This window comes from Macrosteles quadrilineatus, unplaced genomic scaffold (genome assembly GCF_028750875.1).
Source record: "Macrosteles quadrilineatus isolate MER2022 unplaced genomic scaffold, UCM_ALF_1.0 Scaffold_2__2_contigs__length_208266976, whole genome shotgun sequence".
NCBI classification, from domain to species: domain Eukaryota; kingdom Metazoa; phylum Arthropoda; class Insecta; order Hemiptera; family Cicadellidae; genus Macrosteles; species Macrosteles quadrilineatus.
In genome coordinates, this window is record NW_026542595.1 from 183,161,887 (window position 1) to 183,173,620 (window position 11,734).

The window sequence follows — 11,734 nt, forward strand, 5'->3', positions numbered from 1 at the left end:
GAAGTAAATTTCAAAACATTTTTGAACAACATTTAGATCAACACAATAAAATCCAGTCAGAGAATTTAAATAAAAAAGAATTTGTTGAACAACCAAAAGAAGAAAAGGACACGATTTACCTTCCAGGTAGCCAACAGTTGAATAGTTTGGGAGAGTCACAGTCTAAAATGTGTAATCCACCAACTCCCATTCAAGAGTCTAAAAGTGAATCACCAGATGTAAATAAAAGTAAGACCAAAGATGCTTTTGGTGATGGAAAGTCAAAGAATTTGCGTAGATTAATGGACAATGACAATGATGAATCCTCAGAATCATTTTGTCAGAACCCTAACAGCCTCAATAAAAATGAAGATAAACAACTGAAAGACAGGCCAGAAAATTGTAAACCATTAACAGAAAGACTTTCCTTAGAAAACCAAGCATTTCCGTATGATGCAGGATCTGATAATATCAGGCAAAATGCTTACATTAATATTTCTAAGCAGAAAGTTGGAATAAATGAACATAGATTTGAAGAAACATTTGCTGTCACAGAAAAGTCCAAAATACCTCATAAGAAAACTGTTTTTGGCGAGTCAAAAAATTATTACAATTCAGAAAGAAGGAGTAATCCTCCTTTGTCTATACCTACAAAAGGAGAGTTGAAAAGATTCCCTACACCTGAGAGGAATATGCCAATTATAAGGAAAACAGAGCTTTGTTTGGACACAAAAGAGACAAAATCAGAACAGAAAATGTTAGCTTGTTCGATAGGAGGGGATTTGGAAGAGAATCAGGGCAAAGAAGTTGCAAAATTGCCGTCAAGCAAAATTGTTGAATCCATTCTACATGATTTTGATGAAAGCAATTCTATTGGTTGTGATATCCAAATTGTAAACAAAGAAAAACCTGACATCATTGCTGTGAAAGAATCGAAAGTAAACTGTGATACCGTTGAACTAGAAACTTGCAAACACCAGCCTCAAAAAGACACCTTTGAGTTGAAAACTTCAGAACCATCACAAACGCAAAGTGAAGAAAAAGGAACTGTGTTTTCTGCTGTAGACCAAAAAGAAAGACAAGAATTACATAGTAGAAATTGTGATTCCCAAAGTGACATTGATGCAAAAGTTAGGAGAAAAAGCCAAAGAAAATCAAAAGTGTCAAAATATAAAATCAATAACGATAGAAATAATGAGGATTCTAACTGCTCAACAGAAACACAGAAAATTGAACACGAACATGAAAATCTTCAACCAATTGTAGGTGATGACAATATCCAGAGTTCTAATACCGGTTATTTGATGAAAACGGATTCTAATGATAAGACCTTGCAAAACTTTACTTCTGAAAATGCTCAAGTTACTATAAGTTCTGCGAAATCCAATGAGAAACAATTAAAACCATGCCCTCTATCAAGAAAAAGTAAATCCTACATATCACAAAATCTACCTCTTTCCTTTGACCTATCAGTTGACGGACATCTAATAAGGAGAGGTAATCATTATCTTGTCATCATGGTATCCACACAAACATGAATACCCTGAAACATAATTGTCAACCCTAAAAATTCTCTGCTGTTCGATTTCATTCCTCGATTCCTCAAAGCCTTCTCGTTTCTCGATACTTGGTGACTTTGGATTATCAATAACAAATCCAGATCTCCCAAGATTGTGGCAACATTGTGGATTTTCGATTGCGTAAATTATATTTTGCATCCACAAATCACTCTAATATTCCTGCCTAAAAATTTCAGAAATATTGTAAAACAATTTGTAAATGTTTGGATTCTGTTAGATTTGGATTTAATAGATAGTTAATATTTATTTAAATTCTCATATATTCATAGTTAAACTAGTTTGGCCTAGCTGACTTCAAAGACAAACTTGTCTGTAAGGTCCAATTAATTAATTAATGATACTAATACATTTAACTTTTATAAATAGTCATTTGAATAATGCATTACACCTTAACATTTAACCTTAGACCACCTTGATTTTATTCATTGTGTATATTAACTATCACAGTCGCATCTGATCGGGATCGGTGGCTGTTGACTATATGCTGCAACCGCTTTCCTTCTGTAATTATCCATTTGTTGTAGCTGAAGTCCACTAAGATATGCCATGATTCCGCCTGTACCTAACCTTAGTTGCCTGGCTCATAACAAAGTAACAAAAAAATATGTAAATATGATTGTGTAATAGGTCAATTTAAATTTTAAGTTTGTGTGGATATCAGTTATGTATTGTTTGGTTGTGGTCATGCTTCTTTTAGTTTCATAGCAAAAATAAGTGGGCTACCGGAAATGGGAATAGGTGAAAGGTAGCTTAGAAAAAAATGAAAAACCAATACTCAAAAATGCACAAAAACATTAACCAACCCTTTAACACTACACCTCTGTTATTAAATGTAATACAAATTTTTGTTTTCGCTACTTTAATATGGTGTGTATCCAGAAATGAAATACTCAATTAGATATTTTTTACTTACATAGATGAGTCTGCAATTTGCCAACTCCTCAGTAGGTTGTTAGTGAACCTCATGAAGTCTTGAAATTATGACAATAATAGAAACACTTAAGTTAAGGATATAATAAAATATTATGACTGACGTTTCATGGCCTTGATAGTATAACTAAATTGTGTGATTTCAGGATTCAAGACACTTCGAGTAAGGATGCATACATTAGCACATCTACCTTCCACTACCAGTTCCCTGGAAGTCTCCTCTGCAAGCACTCATGGTGATAGCGATAGTGAATCTGTAGATAAACTATCTGATAAAAATGCAGAATTTTTAAGTGAAAAAAACACATTTGCAAAACAAAATCTTAAAAAACCAAAAAAGAGGGTGTCTTTTGATTTAAATGTCAGTGAAATATTTGATGACTTTAAATCGTTTTCCGACAACGACGAAGATTCTGTAAACCATAAATCAGAAGAAGAACTAAACGATAAAGATTTGGACAGGTGTGAAAGTGGTAAAGTAATTGATACACCAATTGATAACTTGCATTTTGATGCCCCTAATAATAATCAAGCTGTAAGTAAAAGTAAATGTGAAAAAGTTAACTTAATTAATATTCAGAACCCAAATGATTGTAAAACATATAATCCTGCTGAAAATACATCACAAAGTATTGCATATGTGTATCAAAATATTACGAAGACTTTGGCTTCTTTGAGGGAAACACCTTTCACAAAATTTAATAAAAGAAAAGCTGTAGCCGTAAGTATCCCAAGTCCTCAAGAAATGCCAGAAATGAAATTTCTCAGCTCCTTGAAGAAATCATTCTTAGTTGACTCAAAAACATCAAATTTACAAGAGGCGTCGGAAAATCTAACAAAATTAAAAGATACAAAAACTTATGAAGAGAACACCAAAACTGAACCTTTTAAAGAGAAGAATATAAATAAGGATACTTCGACAAAGTATTTAATGGATGTTGTAGAAGGGAAAGACTCTAATGTGTCAGATGTGTGTACGAGTGATAATGATGACTCAATGATTCTCGATAAAGAACTATCAGACCTGGCCAAAGGGTGCTTGGATTCAGACAGCAATGTAGGAGAAGATGATGATAGTGTTCTAAACTTTGGCATGGTAGCTTCAGAAGATAGCTCAGTCGATAATGAGTTTAATTTGAACTGTAAGAATGTTGAGTTTTCAAAGTCATCAGCACGTCCGAATAGCAAGCTTACGTCCCCACATAATGTTAAGAAGAGATTGGCAAGAAAGTTTAGATCTGTAAATATAGACAGGGATGTTAAAATCAGCAAAGACATGGATTCTGATATGAACTCAAGAGAAGAAAACAGCTCAGATGGCCTAAAAAGTCTGTCAATTGAAAAAAAATGCGGAACTCAAAATACAGAAAACAGTACACAAATGTGTGATGAACCTTCAAAAGACAAAGAAAATTTAATTGATGAAGTGAATAAAGAATCAACATTAGCAGACCTTAAAGAAAATGATAACTGTGTGATAGATGCTACTTTAACAAAAGAAAATAACCATCGCAAAACAATGAGAAGAATTAGCAAAAGGCAAAAGAGTAAATTAAAAAAGGTTTTGGATGAACAAAATAATGAAGATAATGAAGATTTATCTTGTGTTGGTGATCTTATATCTACATCCAAAATCAATGAAAATGTTAATTTAGACCCAGTTGTACTTGAGTTTGAAAATAAGGAAGTTGACTCAAACAAAGATATAAAAGAATGCTGCAATCAAAGCAGTGAAAATCTTGTTTTCAATGATGATTGCCCAAATAACAATTTGCCATATGCCAATGACAAATCTAAAGCAATAGATTCAAAAAATGAGTTAGTAAATTCAAGCTTTAACATAAATTCTGAAGAGAGCACTGGGAGTGAGAAACAAGACATCGCTTTTATTGATAATACCAATATAACCCCAGTTAAAAATACCCACAACACAACAACCTTACAGAAAAATAAAAGAAATAATGGAAGTAGGACAAACATAAAACCTTTCAAAACTGATGTTGAACCAAAATTATCAACGCTTAGAAAATCTCGAAGAGGTAAATTGTTAGAACAAGATTCATTAGATTCACCCGAACAGACAGTCTGTGAAGAAAAAATCAATCAAACTTCAGATTCTAAAGGAAAAGTTAATGAAATGTTGAACACAAGGAGAACAAGAAGTGGGAAGATTGTTGAGAATGACTCTACATGTGATGTGTATTTTAACTGTAAAACAAAGCAAGATTCGCTTCTAAATGATATTGAGAGCCTTACTGCTGAAAAACAGATTAAAAAGTCCATAAGTATTCCCGAGAAAGAGTTACATTCAGAAATATTATCTCATAAGGATTACCTTCTTGCTTGCAAAACAGATTGTTCAACAGAAAACATGGATCAAACTGAAAAAGTGCCAAATCAATATTCCAAAGCTGAAGAGGCAAATACTGATACTAGTCAAAAGGAGAGTGTGATTGAGGGTCACATCGGCATAAGTAAGCTGGACCATTCACATGAGGAGTTCATAGTTGATGAACATAAGGGTAGTTCAAATGCATCAATAAATGGTGATAATACTGACAACAACTTGGAAGAAGTTAAGAAGCTAGAGGATGTGTCTTCAACTACGTTAGATACAGCTCCAAAACGAAAAACACGATCATCCCAGCGCAAAAAAGGGTGTGCACAAGGCACTAAAGAAACATACATTGAACCTGACAAAGGTCTTCTTGAAGAAATCTCAGAATCCCCATCAAGAAAGACTAGAAGCAAATGTGATATTATCGAACCAAGCTCCGAAGATAAACAAAACAGTAATATTGATTGCACTGATGTTAGGTTGAATTGTGAAAGTAATAAATTAAACCAGGACATTATAAAGGACGAATCTAATATTAAAAATCCATCTACAATTGAAAGAACTTCTTCAACTGATAGCGCTGATGAACCTCTTATATTTACTAAAAACAAATTAATTGCCGATAAAAACAAAACTGAAACTCCTAGCAAAATTCCAACAACAGAGTTTACAATTACTAATGGTATAAATAATACAACTGAGGAAAACGATAAAAAAGACCTTAAAAAAGAGGATATAAAATTAAAGTGTATGTCTTCTGTTGCTTCTGGTTCAACGACATCAAATCAAGGAAATATAAAAGAAAGTAATGCATCAAATGGGGATCAAAATGTGAAGGATACAAAAAGTGATGGAAATGGTTCCTATTCTTCAGACAACAAATTTTCAAATTCAGATAACACCAACAATACATCTAATTTTAAAATGAATGACATTTCAAATTCTGACAATTCCTCAAACTCTCCTATTAGTGTCAATGTCAACGTGGCACCTATGAAACACAATCAATCAGTAACAATCAACCCTCACAGTTTGTATTCAACTATGATTCATCCAAAATGCTCTTTAAATCCTAAACTAAAGGAAGCAATGAGAAAAAAGAGGGATAAAGCTGAAGTCGATGCAGAAATCAAAAGAAGATTGGCCGAAATAGATGAGTTGGAAAAGTTGGCGAGAAGTCAACATAAAAATGTTTTGGAAAAGATTGGAGCAAGAACTCGCAGCCTTACTATGAACTCTAACATTGATGAAGAAGATGACGTAGTAAGTATTTCTAGCGATGATTCACAAGGTACATCGGTCGGTACAAATGAAGTATCAAATGCTGTTTCAAAGATATCAGACATTGGCAAGTCTGAGGATATCAATGAAGAACCCACAACAACTCAAGAGGATATGTGTAAAACATCTTCTGCGTCTGCACTCATAGCTCAAGAAAACTCTTCATTTAGTAGTTTACTAAAAGGATCGGTCTCAATTCTACCAATTGACTGTACCACCAAGAAAAACAAATTAAGCTATGTAGAAACTGAAAATACAAACCAAGAGCACTCTAAAAATCAAATTAAGTTGTGTGTAGAAACCTCTTTGACAAATGTTAGAAACAAAAAGGATGATTTAAATAATGAGAAGGCTATTGTAAACTTACCTCAGCATGTATCAAGCAATGTTACATTAGAAATTTGCAAAACGCCTTCATCTGTCAATAAGCAACAACCAGTATTACCACTGAGCAAAGAGCCTAAAGCTTCACGCCCTATTAAAAATTTAAGAAACAATCAGAGGGATGTAGTATCAATTTATCAATTTAGAGAGTCTGATGAATCAGACACGGACGAAGAAATTAACCAAAAACAAAAATATAATCGAGTTTCCAGGAAAAGTGTTGAAATGGAAAAACAAAAACCTAAGGCAAATCATACTTCCAAATTAATAGGAAAATCACTCAAGATTCAAGAAAAGTCTGATACGAAGAGTAAATATTTGTCAGTCACTCATGAACGTTCCCCGGACAAAAATAACAGTAGCTTGAGAGACCCATCTCCATTCAATGAGCATGTGAAGAAAACTTGTGAATCCGCCGAACATTCAAATAACCAAAAAGACCTCACTTTAAATTCTAATGCCGTTCCAGAACCAGACTCCAGTACTTCTGTTATGGATCCCTCAAGTACATCTTGTAAGCATTCTGGAGGATTAGAAAAGCCAACTGATTCACCAAAAGATGAGAGAGCTTCAACTCAAGGAGATGAAATTAATTCTGTAGTGTCATCAAACAATACCTCCCAGGAATCAGATATGACTCCATCTTCACCTATTACAGGCTTTAAGCAGCCATACAGGAAATCAATGGTAAATAGGCGGAGGAAGAAACGTAGATCATATTTTGGAAGATGCATGATTCCCAACAACAACTTGGGTAACTCATCTAGTGAATCATTCGATGACAACGACCACACTGGTTCTCAAAGTGAGGAAGTAGTCTCATCATCAGTTACTTCTGTACAAATTCCTCAAGACAAAAAGAAGAGGAGAAGAAGAAAAACTGTCATGGATCTTTTAATGGAAGATTCTATGCTTTCAGTAACTAGAGATTTTCCAATGTCTCCAAACCCGTACATGTTTTCCTCATTTTATAAAGATATTGATCTATCAAATTCGGTTAACAAACCAAGTGCTGTTAATGAGACGGTTACAAGTGAACAAAATTCTCGGAGAACTAATGATGATCATTGTTTACCATTAAAACCAGATTTTCTTGCCCAAAAGCTTAAAATATTAGAAAAATTGAAAAGTATCAGTCGAAAAAACAGAAAAACAAGGCAATGTCGTACATTGGTGTGTTACAATGAAGATTCTTTACCAGAAAGTTTAGTAGAATCTCCAGTCGGAGAAAGTGTCCCCAGTAATAATGATGGAGGAATAATGTCTCAGGAAATTTTAGACCAAACAACATTTAACGAAAGCAACCAAGATAGTTCTGGAAAGTTACTCCAAGAAAATGTTGCAACACCAAAATCAAAATTTGACAGTGGGATTGGAGATCATATGGACACTACCTTATCTTCTGAAACATTAGAAAAAGAACAAAAATCAGTACCACCTAAAATTCCTCTCAAAAGAGGAAGGAAGAGTAAAGCTAAGACAGTGAAGAATGTAAACGACGATTTTGAAACGCCATTAGAAACAGCATCTAAAGTTTGTCCAAGTGAAAACTCACCAACAGAAAATCGTTCATCTACTAATGATCAACCAAAGGATTGCAACTTATCTTTTGAAAATATTTCAAAGAATAACAACGATGAATTATCTGAATTTGACAAACTTTTAGAAAGCAAACCCAAAGATGGTGCTAGGGCAAAACTGTCGTATAATTATGATTCAGGGTTACCAAGGAGTCCAAGTGAAGACAAATCAGATGATGCTCCAGACGATTTTTTTAGTTCACTTCCTTCACCCCGACAAAGTAGTGATGATGAATCTTCCGCAAATGAAATCACAAATGAGCGTTTATCTTCTCAATTTACCTCAGAACAAAAAACAATTGCTGTCAATGATGAATGCTTTAAGAAACAACAAAAGATGATTCCTGAAAAAATTATTTGTAGTATACCCAAAAGAAAAGTTGGTAAGATGTTGCCATATTTTGGAGATTCTTCTTCAGATGACTACGATGATGATGATGATGATCTTGATGAAGACATTCCTCTTTCAGTTAAGCTTACACAGTATAATGAAGATGGTATAAAAGATTTTGAACCCAAATCAGCTGAAGAAGATGATAGTTTTTCAAATTCAGAAGATCCAGGTTTGTCAACTATAGCTTCAAGTATATGCCCACCACTGAAAAAGAGGCGCAAAAATTCAAAGAAACAACAACCAAAAATTAGGCAATCTGGAAGATCTACTCGAAGTAACACTTGTAATTTACCTGAAGAAGACACCGAAGAAGGTTCTAAAGCCAATAAGAACGTTGAAGTTTTTGACAACTCTCTTGATATAAATCCTGAATCCCAAATTCAACTTAGGAAAAGTAATCGGAAGCTCAAGAAAACCAACTTTTTGTGTAAAGAACCTGTAAATTGCATAAAGAAAACTTTAGATGAAATACCTATTGGTAAAGATGGTGAAAACAAAATTGAGATACATTTAGAGTCGAATGATGAGATTGTATCTTTCAAACGAAAGGGAAGGCCCCCAAAGGCTAAAAAACTGAAAGAAAATAGTTTAGACACAACGAGGCTGTATGATCAGCCAACTACAGATATTAAAACTTCTGTTGTATCTGAAGATCAAGATAGCAGAGAGGTTTTCTACAGTTCTTGCGGTACAAGAAAACCAGAAACATTGTCAAAAATGGGCAATGAACATATGATAAATCCAATGTACATATCAGACAATGATGTAAAGGGAGACAATGATGAATCTTCAGAACCTACCTTGAATTCTGTTAATCAAAAAAGTATTTCTTTAAGAAAAACTAGAGGTAAAAGTGACATAGAAATCAAAATAAATAATGAAGTAACTTATGATCAAAATAATGAAAACTATTCTGATGATAATGCCAATGAAGATTCACTACTGGAGGATTTGCCATTAAATAAAAGGGCTGCTAGGGAAATAACTTCTAGAAAAAGGGGTAGGAAGGATAACTTATTTGTAGATGATAGTACACAACACCTAATATTGGATAATCCAGTAACGAAAACTGGTGACGACCATGAAAGCATTGAAGACGCTAGTTTAAAAAACAAAGATGAAAGAAATCAATCTTTAGACAAAACTTTTAATGAATCACCACCTTCGTTGGTTCGAACAAGAGCAAGAAGAGCCAAGCTGTTAACATCAGATTGTAATGATCTAGATCCTCCGAGCTTAGAAACTTCCATCCAACCAAGCATGAATGATGAAAAATATGACTTTGATGCCTCAGTCAATACAGATAGTAATTTAGAAAGTGTGGACACTTTAATACTTTCAGATACAAATTTACCACCACGTAAAAGAGGTAGAAAGCCTAAGACTGCTGGCACGACATCACATCAGAAAGATGACAAAGATGAAACCTTTAATGAAACTCCAAAAAAAGGAGCAGAACAGATTAAACCACCAGATAATGAAGAGTTGAATCAAAGGGAATCAAGATCCATAGACTTACAACCTCTTCCCAAGAAGAGGGGACGTCGAGGAAGACGTAAAATATATCGTAAAAAACCTGCAAATAACAAATACAACAAGAATGAGTCCGATGTTGATTCAGACGCTGAAACTAATATGCCAGAGATATCAACCGAGGATGATATGATAGCTGAAAACAACCAATTAGAAGTTGAAGAAGGAACGAACAACTCTACCCAGGTTAGTGGAGAATTGATAGATAATGCCAGTTTTGTAATGAAAGACGACGGAAGGAAAAGAAGGCGGAAACCAAGGGAGGACAGAATTGAAACAGAAATTGCAGATACCACAACAGACATCGTGGTTGAAAATGGTTCTGCAGATATTGAGTGTGAAGCCAAAAAAAGAAAGACTTCTGACATTGACCTAAAAGAAGAATCCGAACCAAAAGAAGAAGCCTCAACATCTGAGGGCACTGTTGAAGATCCCCACTCTCACCTAGCTCAGAGCTGTGCAAACCAGCCATTCCTATGGAACAGGATCAGTGCGTTCTTGAATAAAAGCACTCGGTCAGTCGGTACACAAGTTAGGGTAAAGAACTTGACACTGAAAGGGTTTGAAACATCTGAGCCCGAAGTGAGCTTACAGAGTGAACTGACATTACCTCAAGTAATCAAAACACTGTTTGAAGAGCTGAGATTTATAGATAGTAGTTTTTCCAATTCCTAATTTATTTATCAGTAGTCTACCCAGTTTGAATACTCAAATATGAAGTACACTAGTTTATGTATTGTTTATATAATTTTAGTAAACCTCGATTGTAGATCACAATCATTCCTCTGGTAACCAGATTTAGGCTGTGACATTTATTAAGTAAAAAACATCCCGAGATTTTATGTCAACATCATTTCAATGATTCGTTGTACAAATTGTAAAGAATTGATGTAACTATTATTGAAGACAAAGTGCCTTTTAATGTACATTAAACTGTATAATATTAGTCTGTAGGAAACTTCGTTGTAAATATGTATACACTGTATATACTTTTATTCCATTAAGATAATGTACAAATATTTTATCTACATTTCTGTACTTATTGTCAAAGTTCATCTAAGGCCTGGCTAAGCAAAATTATTATATGAAATATTATATTTTGCTGTTATTATATAAAATGGTGTAGAGTAACCAAGACTTGTCCAGCATAAATATGTGAGTAATTAGACTATGATTGTTTGATATTTGGATACAAGTTAAGTAAGACTGTTTCTGTCTCATTATGAATTTCTGTATACTATCATTTCATTTCATAGTTGTTATTGTTGTTTATTGCTAACTCAAGACTAATTTGAAATGGTGCCATGGGTTATTCAGAATATTTTAGTACTGTAGTTATTAAAACGTAAACCAAAACAGTGTCACTCACCCATTTCTTGAAACATGTTGTCATTTAAATTCAAAGTTCCTTTGTCAAAGTCAAAACATGCTTTTGTTTTGTAACATTAGTACAAAACACTAATTTTACACACAAAATAATTTGTATCAATAAAAACTTGTTTTGCAATATGAGTTTTGTCCCAAAAAACAAAAGATATATAAAAACAAAGACAGTTTGTTTATTCTGGCAATTTTAGGTATTCGTAAAATATATCTATTACTATATTTCGTGTTACTGTATAATTAAAGTTTATATTCTAAGGAATGTTCCTTGTTTACAACCCCATGGCAGCTTTGCACACGTTTGTGTGATTTTCATAAACAATTGTTCGGAATTATACTTTTTTACTGATCA

General features: G+C 33.7%; 2 protein-coding genes across 2 annotated transcripts in view; both read left to right on the forward strand.

Moving 5' to 3' along the window:
- The window catches only part of LOC128985197 (serine/arginine repetitive matrix protein 1-like), a 62,707-nt gene extending 62,566 nt beyond the window's left edge, over positions 1-141 (forward strand). Inside the window, exon 8 of the mRNA XM_054404582.1 lies at positions 127-141. Within this exon, the coding sequence (XP_054260557.1) occupies positions 127-141 (15 nt within the window). The remainder of the gene's footprint in view (positions 1-126) is intronic.
- Positions 102-11,734, forward strand: LOC128985914 (uncharacterized). The gene is made up of 2 exons (XM_054405898.1): positions 102-1,476; positions 2,636-11,734. The coding sequence occupies exons 1-2, from the start codon at positions 168-170 to the stop codon at positions 10,672-10,674; spliced, it is 9,348 nt and encodes a 3,115-aa protein (XP_054261873.1). The 5' UTR covers positions 102-167; the 3' UTR covers positions 10,675-11,734.